Source organism: Conger conger, chromosome 19 (assembly GCF_963514075.1).
Source record: "Conger conger chromosome 19, fConCon1.1, whole genome shotgun sequence".
NCBI classification, from domain to species: domain Eukaryota; kingdom Metazoa; phylum Chordata; class Actinopteri; order Anguilliformes; family Congridae; genus Conger; species Conger conger.
In genome coordinates this window covers 8,275,048-8,297,727 of record NC_083778.1, presented here as the reverse complement: position 1 = coordinate 8,297,727, position 22,680 = coordinate 8,275,048, and the positions used below count along the sequence as shown (strand labels likewise).

The window sequence follows — 22,680 nt, the reverse complement described above, 5'->3', positions numbered from 1 at the left end:
AGTTAGCCTGGCTGCCTTTCTAGCTATACTAACTAGGGGAGGGCTCTCCTGTTGACCTCCAGGGACCCCCCCCCCCCCCTATTTGCTGTTCCAGAACTAGACCGTGGCACCATCTAGTGGGCAGAAATAAGCTTACTCAGTCGAAATTCTCTGAACTGGACAGATCAGGAGTGATGGAGTCGCTTTTGCCACTTATGTAGTACTGTTGTCATAATAAGGCTGCAGGTGTGTATATTTCCTTATCAGACACAGGCGGAACCACGCAGAGCCCCGTGCAGAACCCAGCCAGAACCACGAGCGCCTGTGAGACGCCTCCAGTCCTCCCCTGACCGAAAAGCGCCATTCCATCAAACTTTCCGAGCACGTCGAGGATCCCACACTCTCAGAAATACAGGAACCGTGGAGGTACTATTTTTTGTTCTGAGAGGATCATTACATTACATTTAGTTCTTCAGTTGATGCTTTTCTCCAGTGCGACTTACAGTTGATTAGACTAAGCAACGTGGGGGTATAGGGCTCAACAGCTGTGCAGATCTTATCGTGGCCCAGTCATGCACCCTACATGCTGCCCGAAAATGTTCACATTTCCAAAAAGTACCCTGAAAGTGCAGTAATGTTCTCTTTGGGTACAAATGAGTACGTTTTCCAAGCAAAAAACTTTTCCAAGAGCAAATTAATTATATATAACTGGCTAGAGGTACAGTCTTATGCGCCTATAGGATACCGCCCCAGCAACAAGCATTTGTACCTTTTTGTGCCTTTGTTTGTGAGAGTGTAGCTAACACTCGTATCAGGTGTCCTGTTTCCTCTATGACAGGGGTGTCCAATCTTATCCAGAAAGGGCCGGTGTGTGCAGGTTGTTGTTTTAGCACAGGACTAAGACGGCTGATTCTACTCATCAAGGTCTTGACCCTTTTGGGATAAGATTGGACACCTCTGCTCTGTTAAAGAGTTAAAAGGCTTCAATCTTTTCTGGTCGAAAGACAAAAGCATCCAGGGAGAGCCCCAACATAAGCTACAAAAGGCTTTCTTTTTTTTTTTTTAAAGAGACTATATTTAGAAATATTTTCCCAAATCTAGACATCCCATATTGAGTCCAGCCAGGGACTCTCTGTAGAGCAGGGGCACCCAATCAGGTGCCATGGAGGACCGAGAGGTTTTCGTTCCGACCAATCACTACACCCGCTGATGTCACTAATTAAAACACCTGAGAGAACCAGAAAGAAGGGAATTAATTGGTGAACTCAGCTGGTGTACTGTTTGGTCGGAATGAAAATTTGGTTGCCGACTCCCTGTTGAACACCGAGGTGCTAAACTGATCCTAGATCACAACCTGTATTCATAAAGCATCTGAGAATGGTCGTGCTGCTAACCTGGGATCTGTTTTTGTCTTAATTTCCCCCATTACGAGGTAAAAGATTAAACCTATCCAATATCATTGCCAATATTCACTCTGAGTGGGAGAGCTGATCTGGGGTCAGCTTTCCCCTGACTGTGTAGTAACCTTATATATTATGAGCAAAAAGGCAAAACTGATCCAAAATCACAGGCCGTATTCATGATTTCAAAAACAACCATGCAACACCGGGGGCATTTGAGCGGGTTACGGTGATTGTATTTAACGGTCTAAAAATACGGTCATTCACAGTGATAGTATTGTATAGATAGTCTCGTATTTTATGCAGCATAATTGACTGTGTAGCGTGCACGTTTAGCATGATGAAATCGGCTGACACTTTGGGGGAAGCAGGTCATTAAATTCAGCACGAGTAATGATCTCTTTCCTCGCGTTGCCCTAGAGGTCTTCGTGGGTTTAAAATGTCCTACATTTTCATCGACGAAATTGTAACAGAAAAGCAACTCCCATCAGAGCATAACATAAGGTAAGTCAGTTAGCCTCGGCTACCTCCAGGTAACACTCTATTATAGTGAGACGTGTCAGCTTGTTCGCTACTCTATGCTTGACTGCGCCTTATGCATTCAAACGTTTAGCCTTTGTAAGAGGCCAAATTAATTCCTGAAGCAGACCGAAACTTAATTGAAAGTTATTATAGATTCGCTGCGTATTTTAAGATCGAAACTTAATCTCCCTGCTCGTGTGAGGCACCCCGCCGAATTGCGTTAATCGAATAGCACGCGCACATCAGCGCAATTACACCTGTCTGAGCAGGACAGGCGAATGCATTATTGATCAAAATCCTCTTGCTTCAAACGGAATTCGTCTTTGCTCACAGCAATAGCGGATATCGTGTGGCGAAAACAAACAGGCTTTCCCTTCCGACGCGCTGCGCCTTTCTTGCTAAACCTGGAACATGGAATTAAGTAAAAACAGCTGTTCCAAGTTTTACTTGGTGAAGTTATCTAGATAACTCCGAAATCCTGCTTCATGATGTACCTCCAGGTCTGCTGGTTTTAAGTCTTTTTCTCTGAAAGCACACTTGCGTGCCCCACGCTCTTCCCCACCCATCTGTTTTTCCTAAGAACTGTTGTTCTGAATGCACACTGCCGTTTGACAGGTGGAACTGTGCGCAGAATATCCACACTAATTTGTTTTGATTGCATGATTCCTCATCCCCCCCCCGTTTCAGAAATGCTGCCCTGGAATATTCCAGAAGAGCTGTCCAATTTATCACATTTTAAATTCCAATAGATCTCCAAGACCATGATGTCGTGTATATATGTGTGCTATTCTCCGATTGGCATGTGTAGACGGTTGCGCTCGGATTGGTCGGTGCAGAATGCTGTGCTCTGTTTGGACTGTGCACAAGGATGTGTTCTGATTGGCATGTGCAGAAGGGCATGCTGTGATTGGTCAGTGCAGAAGAGTGTGATCTAATTGGTCGGGTGCAGAAGGGCGTGCTGTGATTGGCAGGATGCAGAAGGGTGTGCTGTGATTGGCCGGATGCATAAGGGTGTGCTGTGATTGGCTGGATTCAGAAGGGCGTGCTCTGATTGGTCAGTGCAGAATGGCGTGCTCTGATTGGTCAGTGCAGAAGGGTGCCCTCTGATGGCCCTCTTTTGGCCTCTGTGTCAGTTTCGGCCCCCCTTAGTGCTCTCCACCCAGCCATTACTGAATAACCATACACTGCGTCAGATCACTTACCTCCCCCTATGGAGTGAATGCACAAAACCATACACAGCGTCAGATCACTTACCTCCCCCTAAGGACTTAATGCACGTTTCCACTTTCAGATGCTCGCAGCCTATGTCATTAATAACCAGAAAGTCCTTCAACCTCCCCTCGCGGCGCAGAAACGAAATCTCGTGAACAACGGGGCCTCTCACAGGCTTGTACTGTCGGCAGTAAAGACCGATTTCACAACAGAGAAGTGCGTTTTATTCCCGAGCCACAGAATGGCAGGCGATCCGCTGAGTGTGTTAGTTAAAGGTGTTACCGGCCGTTTTAGTATCGCTGTCCTCAGCGCATTAGCGTATGCTAACCGCCGCGGAGGAACAGATTAGCTGGCCCGTGTCTCCCCTCGTGTGAACGGTAGTGTAAAATGGAGCTCAAGTTGTGTGAGCTTTTTACTTTATTTTATCTTTAGGGGGGCCTTTTGAAATGCCATCCGAGCCACCCAACGACCCAAGACAGGACACCTCAAGGAGAATGGACAATAGTTTCAATTTGTAATGTAATTTTATGTAATTTGTAAATGTGAGATTTCAAAGGTTCGCTACATACGGTGGCAAAGTACATATTCTGCCTAATATATTTGCATAACCAGGACACATTGACTTGAATTGACAGTTAGATTGGCTAACACCCATCAAGCAATACTTAGCTTGGAACGAAATGTATGCTTGAGGCTGTAAACCACGAACAGGTGTTTATATCATCCTGGAAAACTGCTTTAAAGAGATTTGCCAATTCATAAACGCACAAATAACTGTTTGAGGATGACGTGTCGGTCCAGGTTTCCTTCACATTTCCTCCGAGTGTCCCAATAATAACAGCATTAGGCATCGAAAGCCCTTTCCCGCACGGTTGCTTTCTGCCGTGAAAGTTAGACAGAGATCATACATAAACAAGACAAATCATCCAACTGCCAGATAAATGAATTTGTAGCAGTCCCAAAACGCTGCCGCTTTTTAGGATGGTAACTTGAAGCTTGGGCAAACGCGCTTGGTTAAATCGATCGCGAGTCACAGCGGTCCGCGAGTAATTATTCCGAGCAGCTGTCTCGCGCCTTTTAAAAACACTTTGTTCGTTCGCTCTCGTGGCTCCACTGCGCGGCTCGCGGGCAAAAATCTGCTTTTGAACCTCAGGCTCGCGTCGAACCTCTCGGCTCATAAATCATTTCGGAGGCTTCCGCGAGTCGCCAGCAAGACAATTAACTGGATTTCTAAAACTTAGGAAATGCGCGCACACACTACGAATTTACATTCCTAATACCTCATTCACCTTTCTCATGCCAGATTTGTATCCCTAATTCCAAGTTCATCTTTCTAATTCCCAATTCACCTTCCTAATTTCTAACTCATTTAATAATGCCTCCAGTGCTGCGAATAGGCTACATATTTGCCTCCTTCCTAATTTCCTGAATTATTTTCAAAATGTAATATTAGACAAAGGGAACCTGAGTAAACACTTTTCGAGCAGTTTTTCATCAACTGCTCGCTTTAGGTCCTGCCACAGCATCTGTTGGGTTCAAGCCAGGCCATTCCTGGGAAGATTCTGGGCTCACTCCAATCGCTATTTTTCTTATTTTCTTTGCTCTTGACCCAGAAATCGATAGAGGTCCGCCATCTTAAAGGACATTTCGACCTGTTAAATGTTACTTCTAGGAGCTAGAAGTAGAAGTTAGCTAGGAACTCCCAATCTTGCCTTTGAGCAAGGAAACGAGAGCATCCGCTGCAACGTATTTTCAAGTCATGTCTGAAGCCACGAATAGGGAAAGAATAACCACGGTTTTTACAGGAAGTTGAAACAGCAGCGCATTTTAACATGCGCTCATCTGCCTCTGGTTTGTTCTGGTATTAGAGCCGTTTATCAGTGCGCACACTTAACTGCCACTTTACGGTCTTTTACTGTCTACTGACCCATCACAACGGGCACTATCAGCACACTTTTACAGCTCCTTCGAGTGCCTCGCGTCACGTCGTAATGGAGAGGCTATTTACCGGCGGAGTAACTGCGTGTCCTGCAGACTGCGAGTTTCCGACGACGTTAGCACAGTTAGCCAGGCTAACTCTGTCGGTTCTCACAGAGTCGGCGGGTATAGGGAGGCAGCCGTAAGCCGCGATATCCCACACGCCGGTCAGATATTCAGCTCCGGTGTTGAATGTCTCCCGTGGGATATAAAGCTCTGCACTGTTACCGGAGGTTCCTGCGTCGGCTGCATTACTATAAGCTCGCTTAGGATCTTTAACGTCCCTCTGCGACCATTCGTAGAAGCGCTGAATCGGGTTTTGAGCTTTGACGATAAGCAGAGACAGGATTTTAATGGAGCTGAATATCTGGTGAGTTCGCAAATATAGTGTTGGGGGGGGGGGGGGCTCAGACAGGCGAGGTCCTGAATTCGCTGCCAGCTTGCTGTGGACTCAGGACCTGTGAAGTCAGTGCATTTTCAGCCATCACGGTGTAAGACTGACCTGTTGTAATTTCCTGGAACTGGAAATCGCAAGATTGCAGGGCAGTAAGGAAATGTCGAACAGAAGGTGGGCAGCAGGAGGCAGAACTGCAGAGGGGACTGAGAGAATGGGCAAGGAAGGAGCCGGAACGAGCCTGTGCTTTTAGTTGTACACTGCCACCCTGTGGCAGAAAAAAAGTAACTACCGTTTTATACAGTTGGTGAATTCCAAGTCAATCTAGAATGTCATGTTTTCTGTTAATAAGCCAGTGGACTACTGCACTGCCCCGACGGGAGAGAATTGCGTTTCTTATCGTAAGCACGGGGCGGCTTCTTGAAGCTGTAGGCCGACACTTCTCAGTTTCTCTCTATGGAGTTCAAGGGAGACTGTGTTGCTGTTCGAAATATGACTGTTAATCTGTACTGCCAACAGCCCGTCGACTTAAACTGTGTGTCAGCACCCAGTTGGCGAGTTATGTGAGAAGTTATGACACAAATCTACACAAAAGGAAGTTGCTGTGCACGGATACACTTTCTATCGACACACTACTGAAATTAAACGTCGAGTTACACAAAGGACAGCAGTTGCATTGTACACTTTCCACCCTATACAAGGCACTGATTTGAAGTCTGAAGTCTGTTCTGTTCAGTGTCAGGAATTCACCTGCCGATCTTTTACCACATATTCACGGAAGAGCAGAGCGGTCACGTGATTCGCAGCTGTTGCCACGGTTACACTGTCACGCTCAGAGATCCAGACATAGATTTCCACCAACACAAGTTCCAGGAGGCGCACCACGGTTAAAAACTCGCTGAGCGAACAGACCGCTGGCCAAAATGCATCAAATAGTCACCCCTGATGTGCTTGCCTCATCTCTTTTAGAAATATTTGTTTGGCGTGCTCGATTGATCTTGCCTGATGTAATTGAGCCGACCAAGAGGACCAGAAGGCGGGGTTTGCACTTTTTGAGAGAAATTCACAGGTTCCAGTACAACAGACACGCACAGGAAATGCTAGAAAATTATTTGAATCCAAAAAAAGCAGGTATTTGACCCAGGTCTGCGCAGAAGCAGAACTGTGACCTCCAGTGGTCAAGGCTGGTACTACAACAGCTGTGCAGAAAGGCATATCTGCTCCACACTTTCACCTCCAGAATGTTGAATGGAAAATGTATGTTTTCAGACCTTAAGGTCTAAATGTCTTAATACAACTGACGTGACCCGCTTTCATCAAGGCACACTAAATGAAGCAGGAGTGGACAACCAGGGCCGATCCGTATCCGTGCCTCTGAAATATTGAATCCGCTCAATCGTGTCTTGGCCCGGTGTGCTGTGTGCATAAGCTGCAGACTGCAAGTGTATGCTGAAGATTTTACAGGAGTGAACCAGCATAGTTTATAGAGCTGTCAGAAAACAAAAACGAAGGTATCTGGCTGGAACAAAAAACCAGCTCACAGACCTGCCCTCCAACAGACTGGAGTTGTGTGCCCCTGTTAAAGTCCAGAAAGCTTCACGCAATCCTGTCCATTTGAGCCCATCCGGCAGTCTGCAATCGTGACTTTCTCATGTTGGATCACAGTTGACCGAATCAGTTTCCCCAACAGTGCCCCCTTCTGGTCAGTGAGTGAACATGCCTATTTGCGGTTATTGACCTCAGCATTTATAACAGTCTCTGTTGTGCCTATGAAGGTGTTACATAGCAGTTATATCAGTCCATTCATAGAAAGTGAAAATTAACCACGTGTAATGTGTTGATTACAAAAAAATGTCTTATCCTCACCTCCACACATGCAAAAAAAATGGAATGTAAATAATTAAATATTCAAGATGCATTTTCCAAAGGAGTCTATAATTTTCATTTTATTTTGTGATAATTTCTATATTATAAACCACTGTTAATGATGACAAGCTAGCATCTATAAAATGAACAAGAAGCAGACTGACCTCTTAACAGCAAATTCATAATTTCATTGCTTTACAAATAAACATTTTTTTTCCCTCTTCCGACGGTAAAACAACGTAATTAATGGAGATGTACTTCCACATACAAACAGTACGGTTTTGACATAACCAGAAACGCAACAGTGATGTATTCATAACGTGCTGTAAATGTTGGCAAAAAAACAAAACAAAACGCATTACACATGATAAACATGAGTGTTTTCCCACGAAACAACACCAAGTACCAGCAGGTGCCTTTTAACCAATGAGAGAGCCCCGTTGCCGTCGCGGTTGGAATCAGACGCGGAGCTGAAGTTCCTAATCATTGGAAACACTCTTTTTAAAATGGATCCATTTCATGCCACAATAGATTTCATATTGAAAAGGTATAGAAATAAAACATCTAACTGCGTATTGACAAATGTAACACTGATCTGATGTAAAATACTATCACACTGAGATGGCGCTGAACAGTTGGTACCAATTGTGAATAAAGTTCAATTCATTTTTTCTGTGGAATATCGAGAGCGGAGGGAGAGTGGGTGGGTGGGGGGATTTTGTTGAAAGTTAATTTCATTTTAAACCATCTCGACGGGTGACGGATCTTTCCAGAAAACGACGAGCCGACCAGGGAGGGGATTTTCCGAAACGCTTCCGGAGACTTCCGCCGGGCTGAACCGCGGGGAGACGTCAGGTCGGGACAACGTGGAGGGAAGGAGGGGGTAGGGGGACCGGGGGGACCGGGGGGACCGGGGTAGGGGGACGGGGGGTTTTCCGCTCGAAACTGAGGGCGTTTTGGCGGGGCGCCATGGCATAAGTTCTACGACGTGCTCCACGGAGGGAGGGGTTCAGTGGGACTCCCCGCTGACCGACGAGCCCTCTCCCCGGGGGGAGGAGGAGCGGGACACCCCCCTCTCCGCGTTGGTGTCGGAGCTGGAGCCGCTCTGGCTGTGCTGGTCGGCAGGCGTGGAGCTGGCCGAGGGCGCGGCCTTGGCCTTCTCCTTAAAGTCCGTGATTATAACAGTCAGGTCCCCCACCGTCACCTCCAGGTGCTGCGCGCTGCTGCGGTCCACATTCTTCAACCGCGGCCTGGGGGCACAAAATGGCCGACAGTCAATTACAATAGTCAAAGTACAGCCAGAGAGATGCGAGGTGCTGGGCTGAACAACAATTTGATTTCAACCGCAGCCTGCAACACAAAATGGCCGACAGGGAGTCAACGTTAAAAATAAGTGTTAACCTGACAGATACCCCCCAACCCCCACCATGAGAGATTGTGAATCTCAAAGCCAGAGAGGTGGAAGGTGCTGGGCTGAACAACACTTTGATTTCAACCACGGCCTGAGGCACAAAATGGCCGACAGGGAGTCAACAGTCACACTTCCTTTATCCTGACAATTGCCTCCCTAAGAGCACCTTGCATCTCCCTGAATGCAGACTGTAAATCTCACAGCCGGAGAGATGTAAGGTGCCGGGCTGAACAACACTTTGATTTCAAAATGGCCGACAACGTTCACACTTTTGTATCCTGACAATCAGCCTCCCTATGAGAGACTGTGAATCTCACAGCCAGACAGATGTTAGGTGGTGGGCTGAACAGCACATCGATGAAAAGAAGGAAGCTCACATGGTTATTTTGCTCCTCACAAAGACCTGACCAAGATCCACTGGGACCAAAACGTTGTCTGTATTAAAGGTATGTCAGGAACAGATCTGTGTGGGCTTCTTTCTTTACAATTACCCCACTCTGATTTTGAGTTCTGAGTTTTAGGAGCACATTCCTATCAAGCAGAACATTGCATTCATCTTGTTCTGAACATTGTATTATCAGGCGAAGTGGTGAGCCTATACCAGACCTGGTAAAACCATGACTACACCACACTGGCTTTGTGCAACAGTGCCACCCGTTGTGCTTTTCCCAAGGAGATCCGAGGCCAAGGTTTTATAGATTTTTCTCTGAAGTTGTTCTGGAAGTGCTCGTGAATACATTGCCCGCTGCTACTAATATCGAGGGGAACCTTGCAGTAACTTGAGCAAGGTAATAGAGCGCTTTGTGGTTTTAAATGGATGTGGTCTGTATGAATCTGATTCGTGTTATCGTCCGTGTTGGTAACTCATAAGAACATAAGGTAAGCTACTCTTCCCTTTTCATTGAAGTTTTAAGCTCTTAAAATGGCGGCTCTGGGAATGTCATCAAGCGGGTCTGGCACTGTTGCACACACAACTCCGGCCGATATATTCACGTTCCGTTTCATGTCCGCTAAACAAACGTCGCGCGTAAAGGCCGTTTGTCAAGACGTCGCAAACCTGGGGAGTTGAAGCAGGTGGTCTCAACTTCTTTGAGCCAAAATGGCTCCCCATTGGCATACGTCAGGGTTATCGCACGAAACCCAATCCAGAACGGGGGCGGGGCTTGCCCGTCCGTGGAGCCCTGAGCCCGGGGGGAGAGCCTTGGGGCCGGGCCGGGCTTACCTGGTCTTCTTGTGGCTGTTCTTCTTCACCGTGGGCTCCTTGTCGCTCTTCTCCCTCTCTGTTTTGTCCCTCTTCTCTTTCTTTGGCTGCGTGGGGGAGGCAAACTGCTGGGTGACCTGTTGCGCCACCAGCTGGGAGACGGGCCGCGGCTTCCTGGAGCGGACGGAGAAAAGCGCAGAGGCTGCTCTCAGTAAACACCTACACCACCACCACTGCTAGCGAAGGAGGCGGCAGACACTCATCTCAGGAATCACTTACACCACCGCTAGCACTAGCGTTAGGAGGCAGCAGAGACTTCTCTTAGTAAACAGACGCAGCCTCTGTGGCTAGTGGCTGAGGTACATGACTGATAAGATCTACACAGCTGTTGGGCCCTTGAGCAAGGCCCTTAATCCCACATTGCTCCAGGGGGGATTGGCCCCTGTTTAGGCTAATCAACGGTTACTTTGGATAAAACTCTGAAAAATAACAAATTAACTTTTATTATTCTTATCCGAAAACAAACTTTGTCGACAATAAATTGTAGTCTGGATATTATTTTAAAATGTATATTGTTTGGGATTCAATCAACATTTGTCCTTAACTTTGGCTTTCTGTACTCCTTTGCATTCCAGAAAAAAAGGAACACATTCAACTGAATCAAAGTTGAGGACAAAAGTCCCCTAATCTATTATCACTTGTGTCTTAATCTTGTCACATCTGCATTTGTGCTGTAGTTTACCATATTTTTACAGTATAATGCCATGCCTCTTGTTTGCGTCTCGCTTTAGGCCTATATTTACCATACGTAGAGACTTTATGTTCCTAGCTGTGCACAACTTCTTTATGTGAACTGCATCTTATTCAAACTGCCCTGTAGTTGTTCTAATGACCTTCAGGTTGCGGTTACCGTAGCATCTGCCAAATAAATGTCATGCGATGTGATGAAAGATTGTATCCGGACCGTTTTGTACATTTTGCGTCTGATTTTCTGAAACGCTGCCGAACAGCCGAGATGCACGCTCCGGCGCGGAGGCGGAGAATTAAAATTCAGCGCTAAAAACGCCGCCAGGACACTCGAGTGGCAGGCTGGAGTGCTCGTGGGAGCCGTCCTTTTCCGAAAATAGTTCCCACGGCGATGCCAGGCGGCCCATCCTCCGCCCGTCTGTCCGCTCCGACCCATCTGTGCCCGTATTTATAGAGCCTCTCCGAGACCTGATCCCAGATCAGTTTCCCCCCCGTCAATATCCTAACCTCATACACTATGAGCTGAAAGGCTAAACTGATCCAAGACTGATTCATGTATCTGAATAGGAGCTGATCTCAGATCAGTTTCCCCCTGTCACTATCCAAGTGTCAAACACTATGAGCTGACAGGCTAAACTGATCCAGGGTCAGGGCCTGTATTCATAACGTATCTGAATAGGAGCTGATCTCAGATCAGTTTCCCCTGTCACGATCCAAACTCGGTGCAACACCGTAACTTGGTGTATGACAACAGAAAGGGAAAACATCAGTGTTTTCACTAACTTTTATTGCCCTGTTATTGGCGCCTAATTTAAGCAGTTGATTGGCTAAAGAAGCTACACACCCCTGTGTCAGAGGCCTAAAACAGGCTGCTGATTTAGATGCTAGGTTGAACTCGGCCTTCCAGGACTGGAGTTTTGAGTCCCTTCTCTAAACAGACTCTGTCATATCTCTCACTCAACACGGCGATTTTATACGGTATCGATACATGCCGATAGAAAGACACGTATACCAATGTCCTACGATTTGTATTTACGTATTGAGTGGCACGTTTTCACTGGACGAAGCTTTCCGCTCTCGGTGGAAACGGCAAACCCGGTTCCGCAGTCAGGCGTGAGCATCGACTTGAACGGAGACTTGAAAGAAAGCCTGGCGAACTGCAGGTTTTCAATACCACGATTATTACAATACCAATTACTATTTTAGTGGAAATAAATCATACCGTTATCATTTCCCTGGCCAAAGGAACTAATTGTTTGAATGCACTAACATTGGTTCGCTCAAATTAGATCACAGCGAACCACTTCGTATGGGGAGAGCACAAGAGCAGTCTCGGCTGTCATTCATGTGAATGCCAAGGAATGTAGCCAAAATGTCACGGTGTAAATGTTTGGGCTAACTGCATTAAGGCCAGAAGTTGGAATTAAAACCAGCGACGGGTATGACCTCCCTCGGCACCTTCTGTCAGTTGGTCGACGATCAGACTCGTGATGTCTTCATTGTATGACGAGAACTCCCATTATAATCGTTTGTCTTGCATTGGTATTATAACCGGTTTAAATGATTGACATTTTAATTGTGCCAACTAATCCCCACACTCCCGCATTCAACCTTCCCCCAGTGAACCAGGTGTCAGAATTAATTAGCTGTAATTGCCCTGAATTTAGGCTGCTTATTTTTCTCCTCTCTCTCTCCCCCCCACCCAGAAGACATTGTTATGCAGTGCGACTTGTCGCGTAAATTGCACGGTGGCTCTTTACAGCAGCCGGGCAATTTGCACAAACAGTCAGGGTTAAGAGGCTCACCCAGCAGCCGCCTGCTTTCAAAAGGAGCTGATAATTGTGTTGGGGGGAAAAAAAAAAAACCAAACAGAATTAAACAAACACGCCGTTTAATTACCGACAGCAGACACAACCATGGAAAGCCCAGACACAATCTGGCCCTCGAGGCAAATTTTTTTATTATTATTTTTTTACCTGGTAATTAATTAATTGATTAATTTCACTGATTGGCCAGCGATCTCAGCTCACCCCAGGTGTGACCTGGCTCCTGATTGGAGGAGAAGAATGGAAACGAGCAGTGCAATTGGCTAGATCTGGGGATCGCTATTGTAAAGTGCACTAATGATGAGAGGAACTGGTCTGAAGAGGAAATTGTGCAGGAGTCTTTTGTTCCAATTTCTAACCCAACCGTTACACAGCTGATTCTACTAATCAACCACTGTCTGTGCTAAAGACCTAGATTAGCTGATTAGTAGGTGTGTACCTGCTTTGTTGCAACAGAAAAGCCTGCTCCCGCACCGACCCTTTCAGGGAAAGATTGAAGACGTCTGTTTGAGCCTCTGAAGTACATGGAGCGAGTGTGTTTACACCTGACACAGGTTATGACGGTGGTCCTCACTCCTGGTCCTGGAGAGCTGCAGGGTGTGCTGGCTTTTTTTTTTTGCCTTAACATCAGTGACCGATTCAGACCCAAGAAACCAGGTGAGGTTGAGTTGAGTTGAGTGTAATCCGCTGCTTTCATAAATCAATTAAGTGAGATACTCCAGCACACCCTGCGGCTCTCCAGGACCAGGAGTGAGGACCACTGCAATAGAGTCTGTGCTCAGAACCTTGAGTAGAATCAGGCGTGTTAGTACTTGGTTTGAACAGAAGCCAGCACCCACATTGGCCCTTTCTGGGTAAGACTGAGGACCCTGTTTTAGGCTCTGGAAGTTGAGCATGACACAGGTCATGGTTAAGGGATGACTGTCGAGTGGGAGCTAGGTTTGTGGATGATGACGCGACTGTTGGGTGAATGGAGGCATTAGCCTTCAAAGCTGGCCTTAGCCAACATGGCTGACCTTACTGAACAGATATCGAAGAGATTTTCGCAGCTGAGCATTTTGGCTCGAGTTTGATCTTTGATGCACAAGAAGCAAACTGTCTGGCTTCTTTGTGGCTCAGGAAATGATGTGCTGGAATGAGTTTGCTTTGAGTTAAAATAATTAATGGTAGAATCGGTGACTGTCTGCTGGCTACTGCTACCTCTCCGAGGGATCGAGAGGAGAGGGCTCTTTGAATAAAGGGCTTTGCATCGTCTCCGCCGAGATCATCAAACGCAACTTTGATTCGAAAGACGTCAAGCTTTACATATTCCAGCATAAAACTAAGCATTCAAATAATTTTCAGGCCAAAAGCTCATGTTAACTTTTTCACCAAATCCTAATAATGGCAGAATTCCCTGATTTCAAAGTTTTCTTTTAATTGTGTAGCTGGATTCTAGTTAAGACCAACTGGGATTCTAAACTTGTTTAAAATGGTTTACGGTATGTTTTCAGTGCTTCTAGCTGGTCTGTGGTTGGGAAAAACTGGTAGAGTAAGCTGGTAGAGTAAGCTGGTAGTCAATTGATGGACAAGCTGATTTATATTGGCTATTTAGCTGGTGAACAAGTGTCAGCTTAAACAGGCTGAGGCTGGTTAAACTGGAATTTTCAGCAGGGATAGTAACCTTGAAGTGGACTTCTGATTATCACCCTGCTGAAATGGACACTGTATACAGCATTCTGCAGTACTCCTAGGTCATTACATGGACCTATTAATGCTATAACCTATAAATTGTAGTTAGCCAGTTTGCCTACGTGATTCTCGTGACAAAATATTCAAGGATCTGTTGAAAATCGAGCAACTGAAAATAGTAATGGTAAATGGGGAGCTCCGAATTGTGTTGCCAAAGATTATTTTATTATGGCGACGATCGACTAACCCGTAGCACACATATGGTAGGTAGGCTATTAGAAATAACACGGCACAGCACGCAGCCTGCAAGTGTATCTCCCTTTTTACAAAAAATGTAATCCATTTCAATAAAATAAAAGTACTTGAAGCATGCTTTCATTTCACGTTTTCGGTATATTAAACTTAACTCGGAGTATTGGCATTAGAAAGGTTCAGGACCAATAGGAGCAGTTTCTTTCAATTCGTTTTAAAACACTTTTAAATGTATTTTTTAAAAAGCTGCGGATAACCAGATAGCTTATTAATGCATTAAAATTGTGTTGCATAGTAAAGACCCCCAAATGTACTTACCGCGTCGATGTTCCCTTTCTGACATCACACATCATACACTTGAATGCCTCGGCGCTGTTCCGAAACGTACAAACACTGCAGTCCCAGTATCGTTCGTCGGAGGAGGGTTTGGTTTGCCGCTTCGGCCTTCAAACAAAACACATATCGAGCAGCGCATCACAATCGCGATTACAGAATTAATTGATGTATGCAGCCGTTGCAAATGTGTCTGCGAGCTACTGAAGAAAGCCACAGTTGAATCCAAAGCGATCAGATCAGACCGGGGCATTTGATTCGGCACTAATAAAACGGCGAGTCCGCCATGGTTGCTACACCGGAGCGGCTCCCTCGATTCACGCGTATTGCACTCGCTGAGAATAACCCAGCATATCTTCATCGCGCCTCTGTCTTTCAAATACGAAAAAAGGAGGGGCTTACCTGGTCGGACTCTTTTTGTCACCCATATTGCTGTAACTCCGTTTTAACTAATATATGAACAGAATTAGATTTTTAGAAAATGACCGATGCGCCCGGATACCACAGCTCCCAGCTGTCGTGGAAACTCCAGTCGGAGGTCGGTCACGTGGTCGCAATCTGTCCAATCAATCGGAAGCCCATTTTCTGAAAGGAAAACAGCCGTCTGGAGGCGACAGGTTCGCAAAAATGGACAATTTGCACCTTCCCCTTACACGTCTGTACAGCTCACCTCATCACACTCGTCGTATTGCGGTTGACATTGAACCACTAAGTGAGCAAGCTCGTTTTCCTGTTTTTCTTTTCTTCAGTGGAACAGTACTATCTAAGTTAGCAAAAACAGCTGTGAAGAATATTATAGAAAAATGAAATATGCATTTTAAGTCAGCCAACAAAAGCGCTGACGATGAAATGAACTGTGATGTGACGTGCATATGCAATATGGATATTATACTGTCCAAAACTAACGGATCTTATTTTTATTTTAGGTCGATTGTTGATAGAGAGCCAAGTGAGATTATTATATTTGCTTCTGATTTTTATTGTAAAAGACCAGGCAAAAGATTTTACTCCTTCACAATCCGTATTACTTTCAACAAAGTCTCATCTCTGGGACTGCTGAACTATGTGAGGGTCCAACAGGTTTCCTTGTTTTATTACAAAAGACAACCAAGTTATACTTTATTTACTATATATCGTGTTGGGTCACGACAATACTGGCGACACTGAGTATATATTATACGGTCACTGATGTAGTTCAGCAGCGCACATGTACTCAGTGAGCACTTTATTAGGTATTTATTAGACTTATTTCTTTAGACTTCAACTGCTGTAGCCTATCCACTTAGAGGTTTGATGTGTTGTATGTGTTGTAGAGATGCTCTTCTGCATACCACTGTTGTAGCACGTTATTTGAGTTACTGTCACCTAACTGTCAGCTTGAACCGGCCATTCTCCTCCAATCTCTCATTAACGCGCCGTTTTCGACCTGAACTGAACTGCCGCTTGCTTGATGTTTTTAGTTTCTCAACATTCTCTTTAAACTCTAGAGTCTGTTGTGTGTGGAAAATCTCAGGTGAGCAGCAGTTTCTCAGACACTCAAACCGCCCCGTCGGGCACCAGCCATCATTCCACCCTCAAAGTTATTTGGATCACATTTCTTCCTCATTCTGACATTTGGTCTGAAAAACAGCTGAGTTTAGTTGCTGCCACACGATTGGCTGATTAAATATTTGCATTAACAAGCCGGTGTACAGGTCTACCTAATAAAGTGCTCGGTGTGTGTATATTCTGCAGTAGCTGATGTAGAGTTCTGCAGTGCCCATAAGACGAATGTGCAAGATGTTGTATTGATCTGTGTTCAGTCATACATATGCCCAGGGGCATAATTTCAGTTTCAAATGTTTGGGGGCGGGGGGTTATATTAAGTTTGTTGCAGGAGACATGTCCACCTCCCCATCTGTTGTGCCTGCACTGAGAGTGGCGGTACATTTTTGTTCCATGGATCAAATTTCCCAAACGCGCCCTGAAAGTGCACTAATGTTCTCCTTGGGTACAAATGAGTACGTTTTCCAAGCAAACAGGCAGCACATTAATTGTTCGCCCCAGCCATTTCTGGCACTTTACAGAATGTATGCCATCTGTGTACAGTCAAGGAACAACCCCAACACAAACGTCCCTAGTTCTACCCCTTCCTACAACATTTAGTTTCTTCGTTCTCAGCCCAAAACATAAAACTACTTTTAAACATACTGTTATTCTCTAAACACTTCCGGTTTAAAGTTCCTTTTTATGCGGTCACCGACGACAATAAAAGTGCTGAATTTATCATTTTATTACAAAACTTACAATTGGACAGAACCCAGCAGGTATCCGTAGCATTTCAGAATATTTACACAGTGCAAATAAAATAAAATAAAAAAAATAAAAATTAGAAAAGAACAAACCTAGAGTTCTGGTTCAGTTTCCTATTGCTGAGGGGACGCAAAATACAGGAGAACTTTTCAATTTTATACAAATCGCTTTTGTGTTACCGCAAGACCCATTTATGTATTCCTTACAAATTCAAAACCACCCATATGTTTCCAGATGATCTTGCCGCAGACCAGGGGTGTCAAACTCCACTTCTGGAGGGCCGCGGTGTCTGCTGGTTTTCGGTGTGTGTCAGCACGAGAGATACATTTCAAGTCTTTCATTGGCTAAAGAATCTGCACACCTTGTTCTCAAGGCCTTAATTGGCCGCTGAAACCACAAACACCAGCAGACGCTGAGGCCCTCCAGGACTGGAGTTTGACACCCCTGCCGCAGACCGACGCAGAGGCGTCAGTCACTGAGCTCCTCCTCATCGCTGAAATAAGCGCTCTTTTTAATCCGGGGCTTCCTCGACTCGTCGGACGTCGATGGGTGCTCCGCTTCCTCCGCGGCCCGCTTGCGCTTGTGCTCTTCGTCCATCCGAGCTTGCTGCGGATCACAAGAGTCAACACGACCTCCGTCACTGAGGTTACCGAGAGTCAACACGACCTCCGTCACTGAGGGACCGAGAGTCAACACGACCTCCGTCACTGAGGTTACCGAGAGTCAACACGACCTCCGTCACTGAGGGACCGAGAGTCAACACGACCTCCGTCACTGAGGGACCGAGAGTCAACACCACCTCCGTCACTGAGGGACCGAGAGTCAACACCACCTCCGTCACTGAGGGACCGAGAGTCAACACGACCTCCGTCACTGAGGTTACCGAGAGTCAACACGACCTCCGTCACTGAGGTTACCGAGAGTCAACACGACCTCCGTCACTGAGGTTACCGAGAGTCAACACGACCTCCGTTACTGAGGGACCGAGAGTCAACACGACCTCCGTCACTGAGGTTACCGAGAGTCAACACGACCTCCGTCACTGAGGTTACCGAGAGTCAACACGACCTCCATCACTGAGGGACCGAGAGTCAACACCACCTCCGTCACTGAGGTTACCGAGAGTCAACACGACCTCCGTCACTGAGGTTACCGAGTCAACACGACCTCCGTCACTGAGGGACCGAGAGTCAACACCACCTCCGTCACTGAGGTTACCGAGAGTCAACACGACCTCCGTCACTGAGGTTACCGAGAGTCAACACCACCTCCGTCACTGAGGTTACCGAGAGTCAACACCACCTCCGTCACTGAGGTTACCGAGAGTCAACACGACCTCCGTCACTGAGGTACCGAGAGTCAACACGACCTCCGTCACTGAGGGACCGAGTCAACACGACCTCCGTCACTGAGGGACCGAGAGTCAACACGACCTCCGTCACTGAGGGACCGAGAGTCAACACGACCTCCGTCACTGAGGTACCGAGAGTCAACACGACCTCCAAAACCACCACCCCCCACCCCACCTCTTCTGTGGGTCAGGTTTGTGAAAAGGGGCAGAGAGGGGTTACAGGATAAAATGTAACCAAGTAAAGTAATAAAGTTTTATTTTATTTTGAAATAATACATTTCGGAATGGGCCATGTACAGACAACGTGGGTCTGTACATGGCCCATTCCCACCCTAATTTGGAATGTCCAATTTGTGGAGACCGCTGTGGTTGTCCTTCAAAACCCAGGGTGAAATCAGCCACTTCTTTTCACCAGAGTTGTGTTTTTTGTTTTTTTTCCCCATCAAGCCAATGTCATTCTGTGAACCTGAAGGAACGTCAAAAGGTAAAAACTAAATGGTAATACAGCGCTGGTCTGTTCTCTAACCTGGAACGCGATGGCTTGGCTTAGGCTGTCAAGAGCAGGGTCTTCTCCTTCCTCTTCACTCTCCTCCTCAATACTGGAAAAAAATGCCATTTAAATTCAAATTAATTCACATTATATTACATTACACAGACATTTAACCGGAACACAAATGTTACTTGCTGCCTTACATGGCAGCCAATTGCCGTTGGTGTGTGTGTGTGATTGGGCGAGGAGAAGTATCAATTGTATATAAATTGGATATAAATGCCAACCATTTATACTTTAACAAGTAAAAGCATTTTGTAAAAACCTTGCAGTTTTGAGTGGAATTTCTATTTTTTGTATTTCTCGAATATTAGTCCCAAAGCTAACTCATACATGAATTGACTACCAGACAAAATGGCCACTCACATGTCCTCGGGCTCCTCCACCTTCTTTTTCTTCTTCTTCTCCTTCTTCTTTGGCGGATCTCTCTCTCCCAGCACATTTTTAGGACACGCATAGCTTAGGTGACCAACGTCCTATAATGTCAGTGAATGTTGTTTTGAAGGCACAGACAGACGAGCAAATCTCAGACAAAGCCAAAACGAAGTGGTCAACAATCTGACTAAAGCAGGCCTGCCCAACCGTGTTCCTGGTTTCATTTCAACCCTAATTTTTAATACGTAGTTCTACAAATTGGCAGCTCATTGAGATCTCTAGTTGTTGAATGAGCTGTGCTTTGTTAGGATTGGAGTGAAAACCTACTGGATGGTTGAGCTCCAGGAACAGGGGCTGGGGCAGCCCTGGGCTAAATTAAATGATGGTTGAATTTCTCAGGAAATACAAAATGGAGGACTTACACCACATTCATAGCACTTAGTTTTGTCTGTGTAGTTACGCCTCCTGATGAACTCTGTGGTCCTTCCGTTGTCAATAGCGATACTGGCTTTCACAGTTCTTCCAAACAGCTGCACAGGAAATACAAGCGGTTATACAGAAGCTTAGATTGCATTACTTCCCCGTTTTGATATTTGGTCTGAACCACAACTGAACCTCTTGACCATGCCTACATGCTTTTAATTCAAAGTGTCTGATTGGCTGATGAGATATGATTTGCTATGATATGATTAGATTAGATATTTGCATTAATTAGCTGGTGTACAGGTCTATCTGTAAAAAAAGTGGTCACAATTTCAAATTATGAAATGTTATGAACACAGTGCTTCAAAATAAACAGGCTTACCTGCTTGTTGTTTATTGACCTTGCACAATTGTGCGCCGACTCCTTGTCCAGGAAAAGTACGAAAGCCACACCTTTACTTCTCCGAGTCTCCTTGTCCTTTACAATCGTCACCCTGGAATGAGCGGGTGAGTTGCAAGTTACAATTTCCAGCTAATGTCATCTTTACCACTGCAAGGACGGGTTACACAGGATTGTTTTAGCTAAGCCTGGCTCCACACCATGTTGTAAAGCTCTAAAGCAGGGGTCGGCAACCCTGGTCCTGGAGAGCCGCAGGGTGTGCTGGCTTTCGTCTCCACCTTAAAATAAGCAACCGATTCAGACCCAAGAAACCAGGTGAGGTGAGTTAACTGTGCAATCAACGGCTTTCATTGATCAATTAATGCCAAGTAACAACGAAAGCCAGCACACCCTGCGGCTCTCCAGGACCAGGGTTGCCGACCCCTGCTCTAAAGTAATGTTCTGTTGGAATGTTGTAAAGTCCTTCATGCCATCAACAAATGTACCATTAACACAGAATCTGAAAATACCAAGTCAGCAGAGAACTTACTTGACAACTTTTCCATACTTGGTAAATAGCTGAAAGTCAAGGCAAAAACGTGTTAAGGTAGGTATTTCCACAAGATCAAAACATTTCGGCATTGTCAATAACCAAGAAAAATGCCTGTGTGAGGTAGCCCCAGATAAAACATTTTTACGGTGGGTGGAAAAACCGAATATTCATTTGTCCGCGTTGTAAGAACATACTGTACATAAGATTTTATAAACGTCCTACTATCGTCTCGCAATTACTTTTGGACAAGACGAACTTTACCTTGTGCAGATCACTGTTGGTCAAGGAAAAGGGCAAATTGGATACGTAGACAGTGCTCTTACTCGGTGCCAACCCTCCACTCATGTTAGCCTTCAACGTTTTACTGTAAAATAAAGCGCAAAATACAGTCGTCTAGCATTTGTATAAAACAATGTATTCGCACTCGCAACACCGATAACCAGTCAACACAGACAACGACGGGGACATCCATCTTTTTAAATGTGGCTTTAAGTTACTCTGACAAGTTGGTTCGCAATCATAACGTGATGTCTGCTGTTAAGATCTCAGATTTGGTTCCAGCTACAGTAATTAATCAAATTCACTGAACTGCTCGGAATCTAGATGATGTGACGGAGGCACGATCAAGTATGACGATGCTATCCTTTTCAATTAAAAGCTCCACGTTCTAATAGCTAGCTAACGCACGTTATGATAATTAACTAACGTTAGCTTGGAAAGGGGAAAAGGCTGAATCTCAATCGCTTATTCCAATTTCTTCCGATTCTCAGTACAGAGACAGTTTTCAGTACATAACTAAAAAATAAATGGTAATAAAATGCATTCTTGAAAAAGTTTAGTGTCTGTATTTTACCTCCTAGAGATCAAGCCAGAGATTTAACGAGGGTCTCCGACCGGGCTCTGTTGTTGACAGATACTTCTGTCGCGGAAAAATGACGTAATACATTGCTTCCAACGAATGAAAGGCATATAAAAAGTGACGCCACTGACACCTGGTGCATTTAAAATAGTCTTCGGTCCAATCAAATGTGTTTTATCATTAATCAAATTGCACAAGAACAATACCACACTGAGGATTAAAGACTTAATGGGACACAAGAAGTAAGTGAAATGGATAAACAGTTAATTTAACATTTAATTTAATTCAATGGAATAATAGCACACGTTACAGAAAAAAACATTTCATGAACACCGAAACGATACCCCCCGACCACACATCAAATGACAACCAAAAACTATTGCAGAACAGCACACGAAATTCCAGAGCAGAAAGACGGGAGAGACAATGCCAATTTGCCATTTATTTTAGCAAACATTTATATTAATATTTTGGTACTGAATTTACTGAATACACGGAATGTGGGCTTGCTTAAATTTCATACTGTTTTGGACCCAAAAAAAAGTATGCTTATTTCCACGTGGCCTGAGCGGTGTTGTTTATTGTAAAATAAATTAATAGTTTAGTTATGAGGCAGGTCAGGCAGGTTTATACGTTTTATTTGTGCTTTTTATTCCTCAAAACGAGAGTACACATTCAAACCGCAGGAAAAGACAACAATTATGTCGCTGTGAAGACTAATTTTTATGACTAGGCAGGGAATTGCTAAAGCTAATCAGCTACACTTATATCACTTGCAGTCATATGAGCGACAGCAGTATGAGATTTGAGGTACAGTAATATCTGCTTCTTTAATATGAAATGCAGTAACATCAGATAGTGGCATGGTACAGTGGTCCAAAATCCTTCCATCCTTTCCTCGACCTTGTATAACCTTGGCAGGGGAATATGCATCAACTACGAATCGCTGGGTTGCCAGTAACTGTGAAAGTTTGTTTGAAAAATGTCTAATTTTCATTTATTCTATTTGGCCATTCATAGAATTCTGAATACAATTATGAAATGACAGCCTTTAGCCTACTGGCTAAGGTATATGACTGGGCGTGAGCTAAATAACACATTATAAAG

General features: G+C 45.1%; 2 protein-coding genes across 2 annotated transcripts; both read right to left on the bottom strand.

Moving 5' to 3' along the window:
* Window positions 1-7,412: 7,412 nt before the first annotated feature.
* Window positions 7,413-15,392, bottom strand: LOC133119097 (YY1-associated factor 2-like). The gene is made up of 4 exons (XM_061229515.1): window positions 15,194-15,392; window positions 14,777-14,902; window positions 9,984-10,136; window positions 7,413-8,600 (listed from the first exon to the last, which is right to left on the bottom strand). The coding sequence occupies exons 1-4, from the start codon at window positions 15,217-15,219 to the stop codon at window positions 8,360-8,362; spliced, it is 546 nt and encodes a 181-aa protein (XP_061085499.1). The 5' UTR covers window positions 15,220-15,392; the 3' UTR covers window positions 7,413-8,359.
* Window positions 15,393-17,048: 1,656 nt separating this feature from the next.
* zcrb1 (zinc finger CCHC-type and RNA binding motif 1) lies at window positions 17,049-21,657 on the bottom strand. Its single transcript, XM_061229759.1, has 8 exons — window positions 21,568-21,657; window positions 20,976-21,078; window positions 20,712-20,740; window positions 20,165-20,276; window positions 19,782-19,889; window positions 19,351-19,460; window positions 18,961-19,033; window positions 17,049-17,689 (listed from the first exon to the last, which is right to left on the bottom strand). Exons 2-8 carry the CDS (start codon window positions 21,057-21,059, stop codon window positions 17,552-17,554), a joined length of 654 nt encoding a protein of 217 aa, XP_061085743.1. The 5' UTR covers window positions 21,060-21,078; window positions 21,568-21,657; the 3' UTR covers window positions 17,049-17,551.
* Between the last annotated feature and the right edge of the window lie 1,023 nt (window positions 21,658-22,680).